At 44.8% G+C, this 23,075-nt stretch overlaps 1 protein-coding gene across 5 annotated transcripts in view; it reads left to right on the top strand.

Moving 5' to 3' along the window:
* The window catches only part of LOC138952260 (protein numb-like), a 94,957-nt gene extending 72,415 nt beyond the window's left edge, over positions 1 to 22,542 (top strand). For all 5 annotated transcript variants that reach the window (XM_070323885.1, XM_070323884.1, XM_070323888.1 and 2 more), the window contains exons 6-10: positions 8,799 to 8,988; positions 11,212 to 11,436; positions 13,054 to 13,332; positions 13,864 to 14,126; positions 15,784 to 22,542. In XM_070323885.1, coding sequence (XP_070179986.1) covers positions 8,799 to 8,988; positions 11,212 to 11,436; positions 13,054 to 13,332; positions 13,864 to 14,126; positions 15,784 to 16,125 — 1,299 coding nt within the window. In that variant the 3' untranslated portion in view covers positions 16,126 to 22,542. The remainder of the gene's footprint in view (positions 1 to 8,798; positions 8,989 to 11,211; positions 11,437 to 13,053; positions 13,333 to 13,863; positions 14,127 to 15,783) is intronic.
* Positions 22,543 to 23,075: the final 533 nt, after the last annotated feature.

Below are 23,075 nucleotides of genomic sequence, written 5' to 3'. Positions count from 1 at the left end.
GTATTGAAATGTTGTGCACACAATCACTCATGTGTAAGAGTAGCTGGGGTGTGAAAAAGAGGGCAGGAAGGCATTACATGAAGATGCCTTTCATAACCAATGATGGCCTGTATCTGTATAGCTTTCGCACCCATGCATGCTGGCAAATAGCTCAGTCCGTAGCGGTGCTGGCCTCAAAACCAGCTGTAGCTATCGGCATGGGTTTGATCCCCACGTTTGGCGAGGGATTGATTTCCCAGAGTCAACTTTGTGCAGACTCTCTGTGTTTTAACACCCTCGTGTCCACGCATGCACACGGTAAAGATCCCAAGTTCACAGCGAAAGTCTCAGGGCTTGGAAACACGAATACACGCATGCAGAAAAAAGAAGAAAAAAGTGGGTAGTGCCGAACTGTATGGCAGCTTGTTTTCCCCAGTGACAAAGCAGCCTGAATTTCAATGAGGGTAACTTGACAGGACTATATGAAATCTTATCCTTATCCTTGTGTTTCAATGAGACCTGACAACAGTGTGAAGACTTCTGCTCAGCACCCAACACACACCTTTGTTTCACTGACAGGGGGAAGTGAGTAATGCAGTGATTACTTCCCGACAGGACAGCGCTGATGTCCATCGACAAGTCATGAATGTTTGATATCTAAGGGACATAATCCAGGCCCTGTAGAGGTGCGGAGACGGCTGTTTTGGGGCTGTAATCACACCACCACAAATGTCAGAGGGGTAGTGGACCGTGCTTTCCCCCCAAGCCGCCATTTGTAATCAGCTTGCCAGCTTGAAGAGGAGCAAAAATGATTCCCTCTGTGTGTTGCCCTCTGTGTCTTTTTTCCCCTTCTTTGCTGCCTGTTGTCACTTTTTCTCCTATTCAAGTGTTGCTTCCTCTACTGTGCATTACTGGAAAGCACATTTCTGTTACGAAAGGAGGTGCTTCCACCTGCACTCAATAGGGTAAACCTTTAATCAGTGTGTTCTCTTTTATTGTCAAGAGATTGAAGGTACGTTGCTTATATCGGGGGATATTCAACTTTCCTTATGTTGACCTCACGTTGTGATGTGTGTTTGTTCCATGAAAGGAGAACCAAGCGGTTAGACCGTGAAGCATGGAGTGTTATTTAAACTGTAAAGGTTGTGGAGGTAGAGAGAAAGAGTGTGATGTGTGTTTGTTCTGTGAAAGGAGAACCAAGCGGGTCTTGGAGGTAGAGAGACAGAGTGTGATGTGTGTTTGTTCTGTGAAAGGAGAACCAAGCGGTTTGACCGTGAAGCATGGAGTGTTATTTAAACTGTAAAGGTTGTGGAGGTAGAGAGAAAGAGTGTGATGTGTGTTTGTTCTGTGAAAGGAGAACCAAGCGGGTCTTGGAGGTAGAGAGACAGAGTGTGATGTGTGTTTGTTCTGTGAAAGGAGAACCAAGCGGTTTGACCGTGAAGCATGGAGTGTTATTTAAGCTGTAAAGGTCTTGGAGGTAGAGAGACAGAGTGTGATGGGAAGAGCGCCCAGATTAACGTCAGCGTGTCACGTCAGTTCTGTCCAGAACCAGTCCAATGAAAGAGGAACAGGAAGTAGTGGAGAGAAAAGAGCAAGAAAAGAGGTGGAAACGTGTTGAGTGGTCCTACAGACATAGGTACACAACAAAGTGACATTGGGACTTTAGTGGCCTGACAAGCAGACACACCATCAGTGATAGGGAGAGCCAAGGAAAGTGATTTTGTTTGGTGCCAGAGGATGGGCCTGGTCAGCCACAGACAGTGGTCCCCCTTGTTTCCTCTCTGATTGACCTAATCATGGGCTGTGCGCCCAGTGTGCTCTTTCATACCAATGTCTACATATTGATCTCATTGATTGGCCAGTGTGGTGGGGGGGGGGGGGGAGCAACTTATAGAAGGGCACTGAGTGGGGGGGGGGGGGGGGGGGGAGCAACTTGTCAGATCTGGCGCCAGATTAGCTCCTCCGTCTGAAAATAGTTTAACAGCAAATCAAGCAAACTGCACACTCTTTTTTTCCTGTTTCTGTGCACCCCTTGGATTTTAAGTTGAAGTGATGCAAGTTTTTTGTTAAAAAGTAATCTGCAGCGCCTACATTTTATTCTGTACATGTACTCCTTAAAGGAGGAAAAAAATTCATATTATAGCTGCTTCATTTCTGACATGTTTGATAATAAATTGTGTGTGTTTGGGTCGTTTCTGTTTCTGTGATCAAGGACAACGGGGTAGGTATATTCCTAAGAGTGTGGAGCCCTATATTTATTATATTTAATGAACAAGGTCTGCATTGCTTGCTGCTCTAGCTCACTTTCCTCAGTTGTCAAATATTCAGCATGCATTCTGGCAAGCTGGGCAGAGGTGCACGAAGCAAAAGTGGGCGCCACCCAAGTAGTTGGGAGCTAGCTGTGGGATCTGATTGGTTGACATTGAGATTTGTGGTGATTTGAACCAATCAGACCCCGCGGTTGGCTCCAACCCACTTGGGTGGCACCCACTTTTGCTTCGTGCACCTCAACTCTGGTGTCAAGATATCAAAGTAAAAGACAAGTGTGAAAGGATTGCATGGCTGCAAGAAGGGGGGGGGGGGGGGGGGGGGGGGGGGGGGGGGGGGGGGGGGGGGGTGCAAACAGTGTGTTAGTTAATTATAAATTAGAAAATGCCTCAGAAGATTACACAGCACAGAAGCTACATTTGTTGCTTTGATTTACAGTTTAATCAACTTAACAGATTTTTCACCACGTTTCTAATGTGTTAATGTCATAATTTGCTGTATTTCTAGAAGTGTAACTGAAAATACTGTGTCTGTGCAAAATCTCTGATGGTGACTGATTCAGTCAATTCAGTACCATTTGTTATGAAAAGTGTGCAGTGTTTCTAGAAGTTAAAGAAAAAGTATTGTGCCAATTGTAGCAAAACTTTGATGGCTAAAATAAAAAACAACCCGGAAGTTTGAAGAGACTGTTGGAAAAGAAGTGGAGCAGCAAGCAATTAGACGTGAGCGTTTTTGTCCCCCAAGTTGGGTGTTGTGGGAAGTGTAGGCATTCTGTTCTCACCTGTCTCGTGGTTCATGTCCTCACACCAGCTGTGGCCCCGCCCCTTTACACTCTCCCCGTCTGCTTCATTCAATTACCTCCCCTTCTCTCGCTAAATTTCACTCGTTTTGTGGCAAGTGTGAGAAGAATTGATTTTCCTGATTCACTTTCTTCTGCGTTTCTTGTCCTGTGTTTTTTTCTTTCAATCTCGGTTAATACTTCTTTCTTCAGGAAGTTTACCACCCCCATCCCCCCCCCCCCCCCCACACCCCTTGGACCCTCCTTTTCTCTTTGCTTTGGAGTGGATTTTCTTCATTTTGGTGAAGCTGCCGGAACATTTTGGTGAAGCTGCCGGAACATTTTGGTGAAGCTGCCGGAACATTTTGGTGAAGCTGCCGGAACATTTTGGTGAAGCTGCCGGAACATTTTGGTGAAGCTGCCGGAACATTTTGGTGAAGCTGCCGGAACATTTTGGTGAAGCTGCCGGAACATTTTGGTGAAGCTGCCGGAACATTTTGAGAGATGTCTGAGTCTTATTTTGCAAGGTTCCGGAATCACCTTCAACCTCATTTGTTTCTGTCAGATTGTCATCACTTGTATTCCATAAAACTGCCTTATTTGGCTGTAAAGAATATCCCATCCCTGTAATCATTTGTATTCTATAAAACTGCCTTATTTGGCTGTAAAGAATATCCCATCCCTGTCATCACTTGTATTCCACAAAACTGCCTTATTTGGCTGTAAAGAATATCCCATCCCTGTAATTATTTGTATTTCATAAAACTGCCTTATTTGGCTGTAAAGAATATCCCATCCCTGTAATCACTTGTATTCCATAAAACTGCCTTATTTGGCTGTAAAGAATATCCCATCCCTGTAATCACTTGTATTCCATAAAACTGCCTTATTTGGCTGTAAAGAATATCCCATCCCTGTAATCACTTGTATTCCATAAAACTGCCTTATTTGGCTGTAAAGAATATCCCATCCCTGTAATCACTTGTATTCCATAAAACTGCCTTATTTGGCTGTAAAGAATATCCCATCCCTGTAATCACTTGTATTCCATAAAACTGCCTTATTTGGCTGTAAAGAATATCCCATCCCTGTAATCACTTGTATTCCATAAAACTGCCTTATTTGGCTGTAAAGAATATCCCATCCCTGTAATCACTTGTATTCCATAAAACTGCCTTATTTGGCTGTGAAGAATATCCCATCCCTGTAATCATTTGTATTCTATAAAACTGCCTTATTTGATTGTAAAGAATATCCCATCCCTTTTTCTCACCACTTCCACCCATCAATATGTGTTTCTTATGTTTATTTGCACTCACTTTGAAGTTTTATGAGATTGTTTTGGATTTTTATGAAGTAAGGGAGTCTTCACTCTTCAAGGGTTACCCGTTCAAGTGTTAGGGTGCCAGAATAGACGATGTTCGTTAGGGTGCCAGAATAGACGATGTTCGTTTGGGTGCCAGAATAGACGATGTTCGTTAGGGTGCCAGAATAGACGATGTTCGTTAGGGTGCCAGAATAGACGATGTTCGGAAATAAATCTGTCTGGTTGATAATTGTGTTGTCCACCATCATGAAAACTTGTGTAACTTAGCATTGTTATGGTCACGTCAAATAAGCATCTGCTTGAGTTTGTGTCCTAGCTGCATTTTTGTCAATTGTTTCATGTCATGTATTTTGAATAAAATTGTGTTTAAACCAAATCTGTCATGAATTGTTAAGTAGTGTGGCACAGTAAGTCTGTAGGACCCCCTTTTACTGATCCAAGCTTTTCAAAGCAAGGTGAAGCTCAGGGGGTAGAGCACTGGACTTGTGATCCTAAGGTCGCAGGTTTGAATCCCGGTAGGTACGGACACGGGTCAACTTTATGTGCAGACTCAGAGATGGTATCCATGTCCCACCCCGTGTCACCACAGTGGCACGTAAAAGACCTCGGTCATGTAGCCATAAGTGCTGATAACACCTAAACACGCACACACCTGGGTAGCGCAACTCTTGTTGCTGCTAGCTTTCCACTGAGAGGAAGCAACTCTTGTTGCTGCTAGCTTTCCACTGAGAGGAAGCGACCCAAATGTCCAAGCATTGGGATCATAGAGTAAATGAAATGAACCAACACGCTGGGGAGTGGTTCTTTTCTCAGTGTTCAGCTCCTGAGGAAAAAGGGTTGAAAAAAGATCAAACACAATGTTGGGTTCCTGCAGGAGAAGAGTTAAGAAAGATCAGAAAAGTTGTCTCAACAACAAATCTCATTGTAATCTGTCGATAGCAAGTTCCGTCAGAGGGTACAGCAGGCTTTGATAGGATTTAGGCGCGTGGGAATAGACCATAATGAGAAATATATTGCCTGTCCCTAACACAATTGGCCCTGTAGGGTGTAACACAGCAGGAACATTTGTGTCCGCGGTGAGACTGTCTCGTGGCTGTTTGTCTGCCTCCTGGAGCCGAGGGACAGGACTCGCGAAGGAGGGAATCGATGTCTTGTTGTTGTCTTGGGCTCGTCTTAATGAGACAGCTCCCCCAACCACTAGCTCTAACCCCATTAATGAGACAGTTCCCCCAACCACTAGCTCTAACCCCATTAATGAGACAGCTCCCCCAACCACTAGCTCTAACCCCAGTAGGGACGGAGACAGCTCCCCCAACCATTAGCTCTAACCCCATTAATGAGACAGCTCCCCCAACCACTAGCTCTAACCCCAGTAGGGACGGAGACAGTTCCCCCAACCACTAGCTCTAACCCCATTAATGAGACAGTTCCCCCAACCACTAGCTCTAACCCCAGTAGGGACGGAGACAGTTCCCCCAACCACTAGCTCTAACCCCAGTAGGGACGGAGACAGCTCCCCCAACCATTAGCTCTAACCCCAGTAGGGACGGCAGACCTGTTTACCCTTACGATTTTGGCGTAATTTATTCCGATTTTCTGCAAAAAATACGCCATTCCGCTATCCGTGTCAAGACTACGATTTTCATTTTAAAAAAAAGTTAAAAAAAAAAAAATTAATTTTTTTTATTAATTCAAATGTTTGGCATTGGTTTTTTTCAATGGTAAAATGGGGTGAAAAAGCACATGACTGACCAGAGATCATGTCTGTCTGATGAGACGCTGGAGAGCCTTCTAGTGGTGAAGTCTCGCCCTCACTCATGCGGCAAGCGCAAGTACAGTAGAGAAGCGCTTGACACACTGAAAAAGGCCTACAGCGAGCAAAAGAAAAAGAATCAGTGATGCATGTGCTTTTGATGTGATCTTCTTTGAAATTATGATGCTACAAAAACTGACTGATGTGTTTTGTTTGTGAATGATGGATATAGGTGCATGATTGCGTTTCGCAGACACAGTTGTCATGTGCGTTGTAATTGGCGACAAATGCTGGATGATTACTATTTTTGTGCCAGGATTACTATTTTTGGGGCTGAGCATTACTCCAAAACACTTATGGGGGTAAACAGGTCTGGGACGGAGACAGCTCCCCCAACCACTAGCTCTAACCCCAGTAGGGACGGAGACAGCTCCCCCAACCATTAGCTCTAACCCCAGTAGGGACGGAGACAGTTCCCCCAACCACTAGCTCTAACCCCAGTAGGGACGGAGACAGCTCCCCCAACCACTAGCTCTAACCCCAGTAGGGACGGAGACAGCTCCCCCAACCATTAGCTCTAACCCCAGTAGGGACGGAGACAGCTCCCCCAACCATTAGCTCTAACCCCAGTAGGGACGGAGACAGCTCCCCCAACCATTAGCTCTAACCCCAGTAGGGACGGAGACAGCTCCCCCAACCATTAGCTCTAACCCCAGTAGGGACGGAGACAGCTCCCCCAACCATTAGCTCTAACCCCAGTAGGGACGGAGACAGCTCCCCCAACCATTAGCTCTAACCCCAGTAGGGACGGAGACAGTTCCCCCAACCACTAGCTCTAACCCCAGTAGGGACGGAGACAGCTCCCCCAACCATTAGCTCTAACCTCAGTAGGGACGGAGACAGCTCCCCCAACCATTAGCTCTAACCCCAGTAGGGACGGAGACAGTTCCCCCAACCACTAGCACTAACCCCAGTAGGGACGGAGACAGCTCCCCCAACCACTAGCTCTAACCCCAGTAGGGACGGAGACAGTTCCCCCAACCACTAGCTCTAACCCCAGTAGGGACGGAGACAGCTCCCCCAACCACTAGCTCTAACCCCAGTAGGGACGGAGACAGCTCCCCCAACCATTAGCTCTAACCCCAGTAGGGACGGAGACAGCTCCCCCAACCATTAGCTCTAACCCCAGTAGGGACGGAGACAGCTCCCCCAACCATTAGCTCTAACCCCAGTAGGGACGGAGACAGCTCCCCCAACCACTAGCTCTAACCTCAGTAGGGACGGAGACAGCTCCCCCAACCACTAGCTCTAACCCCAGTAGGGACGGAGACAGCTCCCCCAACCACTAGCTCTAACCCCAGTAGGGACGGAGACAGCTCCCCCAACCACTAGCTCTAACCTCAGTAGGGACGGAGACAGCTCCCCCAACCACTAGCTCTAACCCCAGTAGGGACGGAGACAGCTCCCCCAACCACTAGCTCTAACCCCAGTAGGGACGGAGACAGCTCCCCCAACCACTAGCTCTAACCTCAGTAGGGACGGAGACAGCTCCCCCAACCACTAGCTCTAACCCCAGTAGGGACGGAGACAGTTCCCCCAACCACTAGCTCTAACCCCAGTAGGGACGGAGACAGCTCCCCCAACCACTAGCTCTAACCCCAGTAGGGACGGAGACAGTTCCCCCAACCACTAGCTCTAACCCCAGTAGGGACGGAGACAGTTCCCCCAACCACTAGCTCTAACCCCAGTAGGGACGGAGACAGTTCCCCCAACCACTAGCTCTAAACCCATTAGAGACGGAAGCAGCCATTAGGACTGGGATTTGTTGGTCCTGATAGGAACATTATGACTCCGGAGTTGCTGAAGACTTGTGCAAAGGTTGAATGCAGATACACTTGTGGGCTTTTTAGGCATTGCACAACAGCGGCAATGCTTGCATGTTCACTTTTCCTCATTTTAGTTCCTTTCTTTTTCTATCCATCATTACTCAGTGTATTTCATTTTGAATATTTTTTTCAATTCTTCCTGGATAATATGATATATCAATGGTTTTTCTCTCTCTTGAGCTTTGCATGTTGCAGGTGTTTTAGCTTCAGTTCCAACGTGCATGTTTTCTGTATCAAGAGAAACAATATTGTTTCAATACATCAAAACAATTCGTCAGCACTTTCCTGAGGTTGCTGCTTTTCTAAAGATAAATTGGATTCATTTTGGCAACATCATTTCATGCATAGTCACGTCACTTTGAATGGAAAGAGAAGTGTCTGGAAAGACCATTCATGGTTGATAGATTTTGAATACATGTACTAGAACTGTCAGACTCTAAGATCTATCTGGGTGTATACTTTACCAGGACTCAGAAAAGCATATTTTGGTCAGCAACAGACTAATTTAAATGGCTGATGGATTTTCTTCTTAAAGGAAGAGCAACAATGATAATGAATTTGAAGATAAAAATGTTCACCAGATAACAAGTGGCCCATTTGTAACATGTAAATGTACATTTAACTGTAGACTAGAAAAGTATACAAATAAACATGAATAAATTATCTTGTGATGTCGACATGACTGTTTACTTATGGGGAGCTGGTGCCCATGTCTTTCTGTCCATGCATGCCGACGTCCCACCTGTGCTACCTGTCACACTCACCTCGCACACCTGTTACTCACCTGTCACCACTTTTGACCACCAGGGGGAGCGACTGAGCCACGCGGTGGGCTGTGCATTCGCCATCTGCCTGGAGAAGAAGCAGAAGCGGGACAAGGAGACCGGCGTGACCGTGACGTACAGTCAGGATCGAACCAGCTTCGAACGCACAGGCTCCTTCAGGCAAACCACGCTGACCGAGCGTATTGTTGACCCCCAGAGTGCCATCATTGCCAGTGAGTTTTTCAATGTTGTGTGTGTGTGCGTGTGTGTGTTGGTGAGGTTTTGGAGAGTTCTAATAATTGTCTCTATGTGCAAGTGTGTGTGTGTTGGTGAGGTTTGGGAGAGTTCTAATAATTGTCTCTATGTGCAAGTGTGTGTGTGTTGGTGAGGTTTGGGAGAGTTCTAATAATTGTCTCTATGTGCAAGTGTGTGTGTGTTGGGGAGGTTTGGGAGAGTTCTAATAATTGTCTCTATGTGCAAGTGTGTGTGTGTGTGTGTGTGTGTGTGTTGGTGAGGTTTGGGAGAGTTCTAATAATTGTCTCTATGTGCAAGTGTGTGTGTGTTGGTGAGGTTTGGGAGAGTTCTAATAATTGTCTCTATGTGCAAGTGTGTGTTTGTGTGTGTGTGTGTTGGTGAGGTTTGGGAGAGTTCTAATAATTGTCTCTATGTGCAAGTGTGTGTGTGTTGGTGAGGTTTGGGAGAGTTCTAATAATTGTCTCTATGTGCAAGTGTGTGTGTGTTGGTGAGGTTTGGGAGAGTTCTAATAATTGTCTCTATGTGCAAGTGTGTGTGTGTTGGTGAGGTTTGGGAGAGTTCTAATAATTGTCTCTATGTGCAAGTGTGTGTGTGTTGGTGAGGTTTGGGAGAGTTCTAATAATTGTCTCTATGTGCAAGTGTGTGTGTGTTGGTGAGGTTTGGGAGAGTTCTAATAATTGTCTCTATGTGCAAGTGTGTGTGTGTTGGGGAGGTTTGGGAGAGTTCTAATAATTGTCTCTATGTGCAAGTGTGTGTGTGTGTGTGTGTTGGTGAGGTTTGGGAGAGTTCTAATAATTGTCTCTATGTGCAAGTGTGTGTGTGTTGGTGAGGTTTGGGAGAGTTCTAATAATTGTCTCTATGTGCAAGTGTGTGTGTGTGTGTGTGTGTTGGTGAGGTTTGGGAGAGTTCTAATAATTGTCTCTATGTGCAAGTGTGTGTGTGTTGGTGAGGTTTGGGAGAGTTCTAATAATTGTCTCTATGTGCAAGTGTGTGTGTGTTGGTGAGGTTTGGGAGAGTTCTAATAATTGTCTCTATGTGCAAGTGTGTGTGTGTTGGGGAGGTTTGGGAGAGTTCTAATAATTGTCTCTATGTGCAAGTGTGTGTTTGTGTGTTGGTGAGGTTTGGGAGAGTTCTAATAATTGTCTCTATGTGCAAGTGTGTGTGTGTTGGTGAGGTTTGGGAGAGTTCTAATAATTGTCTCTATGTGCAAGTGTGTGTGTGTTGGTGAGGTTTGGGAGAGTTCTAATAATTGTCTCTATGTGCAAGTGTGTGTGTGTGAGGAGAGTGAGGAGGGGGATGGTTGAGTTTTGATGTTTCCTGCCTTCATTTTTATTTTGTTCTAGTTGTAGTCTTGAGCAAGGAAGTGAGAGAGAGAGAGAGAGAGATGTCCCTGTGAAGGCACCATTTGTGAATTGCCCATTTTGTCTTGAGCAAGGAAGTGAGAAAGAGATAGAGAGAGAGAGAGAGAGAGAGAGAGAGATAGAGAGGTCCCTGTGAAGGCACCATTTGTGAATTGCCTATGTTGTCTTGAGCAAGGAAAGTGAGAGAGAGAGGGAGATGTCCCTGTGAAGGCACCATTTGTGAATTGCCCATGTTGTCTTGAGCAAGGAAGTGAGAGAGAGAGAGAGAGGTCCCTGTGAAGGCACCCTTTGTGAATTGCCCATGTTGTCTTGAGCAAGGAAGAGAGAGAGAGAGAGAGAGGTCCCTGTGAAGGCACCATTTGTGAATTGCCCATTTTGTCTTGAGCAAGGAAGTGAGAAAGAGAGAGAGAGAGAGAGAGAGAGAGAGAGAGAGAGAGAGAGGTCCCTGTGAAGGCACCATTTGTGAATTGCCTATGTTGTCTTGAGCAAGGAAGTGAGAGAGAGAGGGAGATGTCCCTGTGAAGGCACCATTTGTGAATTGCCCATGTTGTCTTGAGCAAGGAAGTGAGAGAGAGAGAGAGAGAGGTCCCTGTGAAGGCACCATTTGTGAATTGCCCATGTTGTCTTGAGCAAGGAAGAGAGAGAGAGAGGTCCCTGTGAAGGCACCATTTGTGAATTGCCCATGTTGTCTTGAGCAAGGAAGTGAGAGAGAGAGGGAGATGTCCCTGTGAAGGCACCATTTGTGAATTGCCCATGTTGTCTTGAGCAAGGAAGAGAGAGAGAGAGAGAGAGAGAGGTCCCTGTGAAGGCACCATTTGTGAATTCTTGTCTTCTTTGCAGTGGAGCCAGTGCCAACAAGAAAAATAGAAATGCCCTACGCGGTCCAGCGACCACACGCTTCAGCGACTGCTCTCAACAGGCAAGGATCATTTCGTGGATTTGAGAAACTGCAAGAGGTTTCTTCACCCTTCAAGAGAACTCTTTCGCTACGCCTCAACGACCTACCCTCCACACTTCAGCGCCAGAATGCCGTGCTGGAATCGCCCTCACAGAATGGAAATGGTGGTCAGTTTTTAACTCTTTCAATTTGGTTTGGAAGGCCATGCTTGACTTGTTTTCTGAAACTAAGGATTCTTTTTCATCATAGTGTGCATTGCCTGTTGTATCCGTTTGCAAATGACAAATAATTATTACATTTTTGACTCACATGCGAAGCAAAAGTGAGTCTATGTACTCACCCGAGTCGTCCGTCCGTCCGTCCGTCCGTCCGTCCGGACGTCCGTCCGTCCGGAAAACTTTAACGTTGGATATTTCTTGGACACTATTCAGTCTATCAGTACCAAATTTGGCAAGATGGTGTATGATGACAAGGCCCCAAAAAACATACATAGCATCTTGACCTTGCTTCAAGGTCAAGGTCGCAGGGGCCATAAATGTTGCCTAAAAAACAGCTATTTTTCCCATTTTTCCCATTTTCTCTGAAGTTTTTGAGATTCAATACCTGACCTATATATGATATATAGGGCAAAGTAAGCCCCATCTTTTGATACCAGTTTGGTTTACCTTGCTTCAAGGTCAAGGTCACAGGAGCTCTTCAAAGTTGGATTGTATACATATTTTGAAGTGACCTTGACCCTGAACTATGGAAGATAACTGTTTCAAACTTAAAAATTATGTGGGGCACATGTTATGCTTTCATCATGAGACACATTTGGTCACATATGATCAAGGTCAAGGTCACTTTGACCCTTATGAAATGTGACTAAAATAAGGTAGTGAACCACTAAAAGTGACCATATCTCATGGTAGAAAGAGCCAATAAGCACCATTGTACTTCCTATGTCTTGAATTAACAGCTTTGTGTTGCATGACCTTGGATGACCTTGACCTTGGGTCAAGGTCACATGTATTTTGGTAGGAAAAATGTGTAAAGCATGTGAGTCGTATGGGCTTTGCCCTTCTTGTTCTTGTCTTTTAACTGTCTAGAGTAAAGATAATTTTGAATTGACTTTCAAAAGTACAGTCGAACCTGGCCTGGCGACCACCTCTTGATAACGACCACCTCTTGATAACGACCACCTCGATAACGACCACCTCTTGATAACGACCACCTCTTGATAACGACCACCTCTTGATAACGACCACCTCGATAACGACCACCTGCCCATTACGACCACCCCAAAGGATCCCCAGTTGTTTCCAACATAATTCACCTTTCCATAGCGACCAACCGTCGAATGTGATGACCAATTTTTTATGGTCCTTTAGGTTGGTGTTTTAGACAGGTTTGACTGTATTGAAAAGTGACAGGGATTTTAGAAAAGAAACCAAGTAGAATCGGTGTGGAATAGCAATATCGGCTGAAGAGAGGATACACAATAATAACCAACCAAACAAAGTAACACGATTTCTTATGTGGTGGTAGTTGGTGTAACTTTATAAGACACAGGGTTTGCTCGTCTCTCCCCCCCCCCCCCAGGCCCCCCCCCCCCCTCCCACTACCACCATGATGACAGCCTTTTTTTTTCTTTTTTTAACATGCATTATTTTTTGTATGTATAACCCAGGAAAGGCCACAAAATCACCTTTAAAATGCCCAAATTGGCTGCGCCATACCCCGCCAGGTCCTGAGCGGCCACTAGATCCCTTCCTCTTACTTTTCATTCAATTTGTTTTTCCTAGGTTTCACCCACGGGGATACAATCCAAGAGGTGTCGCCGGAACACGAGGACTCCATCTCCCAGATGTGCCAGCAGCTGACGCAGGGTCTGAGCGCCATGTCCTCAGAGGATCCCTTCGGCCAGTTCGGGCGCGGCGGTGCGGGCGGGGCCACCCAGGGTCATGTGACCAGCGCCACGGGATCACACCTGGTGCACCAAGCCTCCATGCCCGCCGCCTCCGCCCCCCACCACCACCAACAACACGTGCTGATGAGACAACACACCTCACCTGCCTCTCATAGTCAGTTCACCTCCTCTTTCCATAGCCATTGCTTTATTATCACATTGCTGGGAAATTATTTCACACAGTCAGTGCTAGCCGTCTTTTCTTTTCCATTACTTTATTATTCCATTGCTGGGAAATTATTCCACACAGTCAGTGCTAGCCCTCTTTTCTTTTCCATTACTTTATTATTTCATTGCTGTGAAATTATTCCACACAGTCAGTGCTAGCCCTCTTTTTTTTTCCATTACTTTATTATTTCATTGCTGTGAAATTATTTCACACAGTCAGTGCTTGCCCTCTTTTCTTTTCCATTACTTTATTATTCCATTGCTGTGAAATTATTTCACACAGTCAGTGCTTGCCCTCTTTTCTTTTCCATTACTTTATTATTCCATTGCTGGGAAATTCCGTTTGCTTTCATTTCCATTACTTTATTATCTCATTGGGGGCAAATTCGGCTCGCTTCCATTTCCATCTCTTTATTATCCCATTGCTGGGAAATGTGGTTCGACTGTATACTGACAACTAGTGTGTGTTGTGTTTCAGCCATCATACCCGGCGCTCACAGCGGGCCTCAGCCTGCCGCCACCAACCCCTGGGCTCACTCCGGCGCCGACAGCCGTGTCCCCGACCCCCACCACCCCCACCCCGCCCCCTCCCACCCCAGCCCCAGCAACCCCTTCATGGGGGGCGCTCACAACGGAGCCACCGCCGCCCCCGCCCCCTACTCCCTCGCCTCCCCCAGCCAGGCTCACCACCAACAACAGCAACGACAACAACAACAACAACAGCAACAACAACGCATGCAGGTGTGTTTGTGTGTAGGTGTGCAAGAGAGATAGAGAGTAAGGGTGTTGCATGTATGTCGGTGTCGGTGCATGAGAGAGTGTCTGTATGTATTTGAGAGAGAGAAGGGGAGGGGGGGGATGTTTGTATGTGTGTGTGTGTAAGAGCAAGGGGGAAAGTTTGTGTGTGTGTGTGTTTTGTGTGTGTGCTTTTAAGATAGATTTGTTGTGTTTCCCATGTGATTATGAATGTGTATATATGTTCTTTTCATGTATACATTTTTCTAGTGTGGTGTTATGGCCATTATATTGAATGTCATTGTGTACCCAAGTCATGATTATGCTGTAACTGACACACAATCATGATTACCGTGCAGGAGTAACTCTTTTTTCACACAATCATGATTACCGTACTTTCCGGGTGACAAGGCGCTTCGTTATCTAAGACGCACCCCCTTCTTTTTAAAAAAAATTGTAATCCAGTCACCCATTGGACGCAGGGGGCCGATAGGGCGCACCAAAATTGAAAAAGTATACCGGTAGTCGAAGAATGAAAATAAGCCGGCGAGATCAAAGCCAGGTCCATTGTTTATAGACACGACCTTCTTCCCAGGGGTCAATGACCCAGTTTTTGCCATGAGAGGTGGTTCCTGTCATATCTGTGAGAGGAAACACTTCCTGCTTCGGGGTCAGTGACCGGTCAGTGACCGAGTTTAACAGAGTCGAACTCTGTGTGTGCGGCGAGATCAAAGACATTGTGATAGCTGGGTGGCCTTGTTTATAGACACGACCTTCTTCCCAGGGGTCAATGACCCAGTTTTTGCCATGAGAGGTGGTTCCCCTGTCATATCTGAGAGAGGAAATACTTCCTGCACCGGGTCAGTGACCGAGTTTAACAGAGTGGAAATAATTATGTGTGCTCTGTGTGTGCGGCCAGATCAAAGGCAGGCATTGTGATAGCTGGGTGGCTTGAGAGCTCGAGGAAACTTGGCCAGGGCAGTACCTAGTAGCTGAAACATGCATTATCACAAGTTGTTTGACTGGTACTCAGGCGGTCTCTTTGATTTTTTTCGTATTTCATACACGGATTAGACGCTTCGTTATACAAGACGCAGGGGTCGAACTCGAGGAAAAAAGTCGCGCCTTATGACCCGGAAAGTACGGTACTGTGCAGGGGTAACTCTTTTTTCACACAATCATGGTTACTGTGCAGGGGTAACTCTTTTTTCACACAATCATGGTTACTGTGCAGGGGTAACTCTTTTTTCACACAATCATGATTACTGTGCAGGGGTAACTCTTTTTTCACACAATCATGGTTACTGTACAGGAGTAACTCTTTTTTCACACAATCATGATTACCGTGCAGGAGTAACTCTTTTTTCACACAATCATGATTACCGTGCAGGAGTAACTCTTTTTTCACACAATCATGGTTACTGTACAGGAGTAACTCTTTTTTCACACAATCATGATTACTGTGCAGGGGTAACTCTTTTTTCACACAATCATGGTTACTGTGCAGGAGTAACTCTTTTTTCACACAATCATGATTACTGTGCAGGGGTAACTCTTTTTTCACACAATCATGATTACTGTGCAGGGGTAACTCTTTTTTCACACAATCATGATTACTGTGCAGGGGTAACTCTTTTTTCACACAATCATGATTACTGTGCAGGGGTTCCAACACAGCCGCAGCCATTCCATAGACACCGGGGAGCTGTCGATGCCGGGCAGGGGGTGGGGTCACCACTCCGCCCAACAATCCCACAAACCCACACTGCTCTCGCTGGCCAATCAGGGCGGGGCCAACTTCCAGCAACAGAACGGAGCAGCGGCATCAGGATGGGCCCAGAGCGGGCCCGCGGGCACCACCGCCACGACGGCGACGGGGGGAAGCAGAGCGCAAGGAGTGGATCCTTTCGATGTGGCCTGGGCCGCCAAGGCTGTGGGCCAGTCCCCCACCACCGCCACCAACTTCGGTAGCAAGCAGGTCAAACAGTTTGAGGTGCAGTTATGAGACTGCAGATAGAAAAAGACTATGGATAGACTTGCTAATACTGGATTTCTTTGTGGTGGTGCCAGCTACAGTTATGACACTGCGGAAAGACTTGCTAATGATGGATTTCTCTGTGTGTGGTGCCAGGTACAGTTATGACACTGCGGATAGACTTGCTAATGATGGATTTCTCTTTGTGGTGGTGCCAAGACAGTTGCTAGAACTGCCTCTGGTGTCCTCAGTTGTGGTGCCTGCTGCCTGCTGCAGTAATGAAACGGTCGCTAGACTTGCTGCTGGTTGCCAGTTACACGTGCAATGACACGGATACACTCACACAGTGCTCACGCTCCTCACACTGCCTAGAAGCCCTCGCCTGGCCAGCTGCACAGAAGCAAGCCTGGAGTGGATCACATCTTCACGTCATCACAGTCCTGGGTGATGATACATTGCCTGGCCAGCTGCACAGAAGCAAGCCTGAAGTGGATCACATCTTCTCGTCATCACAGTCCTTCGTGACAGAGCTAAATGCTCCAGGATGGCTGTGTCCTCATTGTTACAACGGTTTGTGAGGATAGCACTTCACCTGTGTAAAGTTCACTATGGATACAGTGTGTGAACGTGGACTGGCTCTCACGCAGTGCAGTGTAAGAAAAGAGATTGACGGAGGGATGGAGAACTGTGTGAGGTTGTCACGTGCTTGTGAAAGACCAGACAGAGGAGTCCTGACGGAAATGTAATACTGTGTTGGCTCTTTCTGTGTTCAGGTTGAAGGACGATTCTTCAAGTTCAACGTTATTTACAAGGCGCTGTTGCTCTTCAAACTGGTGTGGCACAGTCACTGTGCTGGTAGCGTTACCTGTATAGAAATACCCGTTCAGGATACAGGTTATATAAATGATGGGTTAAGGTCATGACCTTGAAGTGTTGTGAAAAGGTGACCACTTTTGTACGCTGAAAATATCACTGTACAGGATCTGTTCCTCTGTGTTGCGTCTCTTCAACACCATCACTGAGAGCAGACAGGAGGATATACTGCGATTCCTGCGGAGTATGTGTGTTGTTTTATCCTTTCGACAAGTTTCGATGAAAAACAATACACTTTACTTACCAGTACGAGACACCAGGTGGTGGTGTGGGTGGTTTTAAATATGTCTGTGTTTTAAGATGTTGAAGTATTCAGGTAACTTTCAGTTCACCCTTTCACTGTATTCCGGACTCGGCCAAAATCATCTGACACCTAGCAGCAGAAGAGGAGACATTTATACAGACAAGGAGAAGTGTAGGCTATCATACAACGTGTTACGCTAGTCGGCCATTGTAGAACTCTGTTCTGATTGCAGTGGCCAGAGCTTGCTACATAATACACAAGGACGTTGTTCAGGTGGATCACAAGTTCTTGACACTAGGCCAGAAAACAGATGTTCAGCCCTGAAAGTCCAACAAATGGTGTACTTGCCTTTGGCAAGTGATTCTAAAAATGTACTAGCCAGAGAGCAAACTTTACTAGCCAAACCAACAATTTGTTTCAGCAACTTTACTCGCATTTGGCGAGTAGAGGAACATTTCTACTTGCCAGTTACATGTTTCAACTTGCCATGGCGAGTAAAATATTGGCCACTTTCAGGCCTGATGTTATCATACTGTTGACAGTTCACACCATAGTTGAGAAGGCAGATGTATGTAGTTTCCATGGCCTCTTTCAGCCCAAGAGTTGTGCTGGAGCCAGTTGTGAGGTCGACCAGGGGGGCACTCTGTTCACTTAGAGAGCAGAGGGAGGGTGCAGAACTCTTGACTGAGCTGAACCTGCTGAGACCCCCCCCCCTTCCCCTCCTCCGCACTATCTTCACACTCAGCTCCATACTCAGTGGTCCATTGCTGAAGGCTCAAAACATCCCAAAGTTACATGCGGAAATTAGTTTGACAGCTTTGGCTTCAGCCAAGGCACAGACCTTTAAAATACTGGTTGCCAGCTTTGTGCAGAGACTTCAGTTTGATTAGAGCAACAGTTTGTGAATTTGGGTATGAACTGTGCTGAGTTTTGATAAAGATCAGTATTTGCAATAATGGGCGAAAATAGTTTGTTCCGCTGTAACTCACACAAGTGTAAGTGAAACTATTGTATGAATAATTGAATTTGATTCTGAAGTTCACAAAGACAGATCTATATAATATATTGAAGTTGCAGGTAATATAGAGAAATACTGGTAGGACAACTCATACTTTGGGATGTGAACCTGCATTTTGTCTAAGTGATTAATGATAGGTTAGGCTGGAAGACTTTGATTTTGAGGGAGAACTCAAAAACTCTACTTGTGTTGTGACCTTCACCTTGCCATTTTCAACGACAAATTGACCAAGAGTTACATTTTCAAAACGTGGTATGATGGTGTTAAACGCCCACGTGTATCTTGTGTAAAGTTGCTTCAGGGAGCTCTGTCGGCATATCCACAGTCATCTGCTCAGTCTCCAGTCTGCTGTTTACACTGGTACCTGCCATGAAAGGCCAACCAGTAGTGTCCCCACATTGCAGGTGGTCTGTCATGGGAGGTAGATGATAGAGACAGGGACAGCATAAGGTGTCCTTTCATGGGAGGTGTCCTCTGATCAGAGGGGCCTGACATGGAAGGTAGATAACAGACGGGAAAAACAGAAAGTGTCCTTTCTGGGGAGGTGTCCTCTGATCAGAGGGGCCTGACATGGAAGGTAGATAACAGACGGGAAAACCAGAAAGTGTCCTTTCTGGGGAGGTGTCCTCCAATCAAAGGACTCTGACATGGCAGGTACCACGGTAACACGTCATTGTCAGTGGGACATGAAACATACAGGCTGTGTGAGTCATTCACTGTTGATACTGATAGCTGTCTGCTGTTGATACTGATAGCTGTCTGCTGTTGATACTGATAGCTGTCTGCTGTTGTTGAAATGTGCCAGTGTGGTTGAGAGCAAGTGTGAGTGTTGGCTGCATTTGGACACTGGACTTGCTGTTCATGTCATCGTTATGTGCTTTGTGGCTCTAAGTGGAATGTCATTGTCAGGCTTTTTGTCTCGCTCACTTTTCTTTAAATGTGAAACTCGAGTGTTGTCAGAGATCTAGGTTCATTTCTAGAAAAAAAATAAAAAATCATTCTTTGAATTTGTTGTAGGGATTCACCTTTGTTAAAAGAAACAGTGGACGGTAAAGTTGTTTTTCTATTTTGTGTCATTTTCGAAGTATTTCTTGCACTTGTTATTAACCTCTTTTTATGGAAAAGATAACATGGCATCTTTTTATGCTTGAGAGTATAAATGGATTTTAGGTAAAAGTTTGATCTTGTATCATATTGGCCCTTTAAGTGAAATGGTTTTATTATATATTGTATTATTAATACTCAATTTGAGAAAAAGTAAAAAAAAAAATACCACGATGTTTTAAGAAGATTAAAGAACAAAATCAGATAACAAATATGACTTATTCAGAAAAGCGGATGGAATGTAAGTTGAGAAATGTAACAAAGTGATCTTTGATAGGTTGTGAAAGGACTGGCCACCGTACGTGTTTTAAAAGGGTGTGTATTGAAATGTTGTAGAGATGACGCAGCACAGTGAGAACCCCCCCCCCCCCCCCCCCATCCTTTTTGATCCTAAAAAAACCCTGAGAAAATGAGGTCTTAAAAAGGAGGGAGTCTCAAAATGGGGGTACATTTACAGAGGTTATCAACAGAAGGTCTGAGAACACAAGGTCTTAACACTTTCTACCCCGCCTATGGTGACCAAGTTGGTTTTTTTTAGCCGAGACCAGCTGTGCTGCAGCAGGTAACTCAGAATTGTAGTAACTGTGTAGCAACTGTGTATCAACATGCTGGAATGCAGGCGTTAGATCGACGTTACAGGAAGCGACTGAAGTGACTGTGTGTACGGATATATCCGTACCAGGTCAGACAGAGCCATATGAGTGGGTACAGATATATCCGTACCTGGGAGACAATGAGTTAAAAAGGAGGGAGTCTTAACTTCAACTTGGGGGTCTTAAAAGGGGGGTTCCACTGTATTGTCGTTGTGCACTACATGTATGTACATCACATTAACAGTACATGGCCATGGTTGAGAAGGGTAATGAAGAATTTATTTTCCAAGGTATTTATTGAGACGCAACCCTTGAGCTGCAACATTTGTTTTTATACAGGTTGTTAATGTTATACTCTTGTTTGCAAAACAACAGCACCATGTAACTTGTAAGTTATGAATATGTTTTGATTTTACTTTGTGTTGTATGGAAGAAATAACTAATAAGTGAACTCTTCTCCAGTGACAGGATCATCAAATTGCAAGGCCAGTGTTTTAAAATGTTCATGATAAAATTCAGCATAAATATAGGTGTATGCAGCTGTCTGTTTTGCTTGCTGCTATGCTTCAGTCTGTAAGGATCACGACAGTGTGAATGGTTGGGAGACTGAGCCGAGCTGGAATGTATCGACTATCATTGTATGTCACAGTATTTTCTCCTGCACTTACTTCTGCGCTGTTTTGTTTGTTTTATGGTAAGTGTGGCACATAGAAGGCAGTGGGTCCTACTCAAGGATGATTTTATTGAGTTGTATGATGGAGCGTTTTACCGTTTGTACAGCGGAAAGTTGACGGGACACTCGTTTTATTTTCTCTCCTGCTGACAGTAAAATCATTTTGTGAAAAGTTCTGTGATTGGTTTTACTGCAATATGTGTCTCTTGTACCGGTCAGAGCTTTGTTGTCACGGCCCTCGTCATACCTGTTCTCTTCATGCTAGGCAACACACAGCGCTCTACAGTGGGACCTTGCTTTACACACAGCGCTCTACAGTGGGACCTTGCTTTACACACAGCGCTCTACAGTGGGACCTTGCTTTACACACAGCGCTCTACAGTGGGACCTTGCTTTACACACACAAAACAAAATACTAATGTGTACAAAATGTATTGAAGGGGTCTTAGGGAGGCAGATTCACACACATTTTCAACACAACATCTATGCAGGGTCTGGAAAACGGGGAGGTCTAAAAACTGGGGAGGATGGGTGTTTTGTGTCTTGGAAGGTTTTGTTGTTTGGGTCTTAGTTAAAAGTGTTGTTTCGTTTGGGTCTTAGTTAAAAGTGTTGTTTTGTTTGGGTCTTAGTTAAAAGTGTTGTGTTGTTTGGGTCTTAGTTAAAAGTGTTGTTTTGTTTGGGTCTTAGTTAAAAGTGTTGTGTTGTTTGGGTCTTAGTTAAAAGTGTTGTTTTGTTTGGGTCTTAGTTAAAAGTGTTGTTTTGTTTGGGTCTTAGTTAAAAGTGTTGTTTTGTTTGGGTCTTAGTTAAAAGTGTTGTTTTGTTTGGGTCTTAGTTAAAAGTGTTGTTTTGTTTGGGTCTTAGTTAAAAGTGTTGTTTTGTTTGGGTCTTAGTTAAAAGTGTTGTTTTGTTTGGGTCTTAGTTAAAAGTGTTGTTTTGTTTGGGTCTTAAAAGGGGGGTTCCACTGTATGGCTGTCGTGATTCAGACAGTGGACTTGTAAAGTTGTAAAGTTTTGTGACTATTTTCTTACCTGCTCCAAACAATGAAAATTGAGTACAGATTTTGCTCCGCCTTGCCCATGAAAAAGGCACCCGTGTCAGATGTTGCTGTTACGTTCAGTGTTCCACAGTTTTTAAACTTGATTCAGCACATTCTTCTTAAATCATTGTTGTAATGCTAATCCCAAACGCCTGTCCTAATCACAGTTGTGCGTCTTTGAAGGGAGGGGTGGGGATGTTCGGGAGAAAGTTTAATTTTTAATTTGGCTGGTTTTAGAGTCGTACATGTATACACAAGTGTTTCCTTGAAATTGCCAAGCAGTAACAAAATCTTCCTGGTTGAAATGTTTATGCCGGAGTGTTTGACAAACATGAGTTTTGAGGTATTTGAATGTATGCTTTTTTGTTTGATATGGGTAGAAATAAGACAAAAGAGGTTGGACAATTCTGGCAAAAATTCCCACTGTACTACACTTCTTGCAGTTATCAGTTTGATCTGCATTTGAAAAAAGTGTCAATCTCAAAATATATTTTTCTTGTTACTGTTGACTCTCGACAGACAAAACGTAAGTGAAACTAACTTACTGATGGCGTAATTTGAAGTTATATATGTTTTTAAAAATCTTCTTTTATTATGGGATTCTGGCTTTTTGCCAGATACAGTAGGGCTTAAGATAGTAGTTAAGAGCATAGATATATGCAAGCCTTTTTTTTTAAGTACACTATTTTATTAGAAAATAATTACAGTATTCTTCAGTTTTGAAATTTGAATAGCACTTGCAGGTATTGGGAACAAAGGAAGAATGAAATATTAAACTGATAAAAGTCACAACCCTGAGCTTTTGTAATATATATTTGCATGTTACTTCATTTTGATCATTGGATTCTGTAGCATCATGTAATAATAGAAATTGTGTAAACAGTGAATAATACATTATGAACACCAGTGTCTTGTCTTGGAATGTTTCTTGTGTGCGTGTGATAATCACAAAGGTAAACTGGTAGTTTCCCCACGTGACATTATTTCCCACATGACATTACAGGCAAGTCACTAGCGAGAGACTGGTTGGTCCGGTGTCAGAATAATGTGACTGGGTGAGACATGAAGCCTGTGCTGCGACTTCTGTCTTGTGTGTGGCGCACGTTATAATATATGTCAAAGCAGCACCGCCCTGATATGGCCCTTCGTGGTCGGCTGGGCGTTGAGCAAACAAACAAACAAACTAGCGAGAGGGTCACATGTCAACTTTTGACCAAGCAAGGGGACTCACTCTTCCACAAACCATACATATTTGAGAAAATCGTTGATCGACAGGTGTCGAACCAGCGATGTACAGGAAAAAGAGTGCAGACTGCTGTGTCACCCTGTCACAGGATGTATTCTCAATCTTCAGATCCACACTCACACACACACTCACTCTTCTACAGTTGGTTCTTACGTACGAAAGACTAATTATTCATTTATGAAAAGGCACACCA

The sequence above is a fragment of the Littorina saxatilis genome, linkage group LG17, assembly GCF_037325665.1.
Source record: "Littorina saxatilis isolate snail1 linkage group LG17, US_GU_Lsax_2.0, whole genome shotgun sequence".
Classification (NCBI taxonomy): domain Eukaryota; kingdom Metazoa; phylum Mollusca; class Gastropoda; order Littorinimorpha; family Littorinidae; genus Littorina; species Littorina saxatilis.
This window is presented reverse-complemented; position numbering and strand designations above follow the sequence as displayed.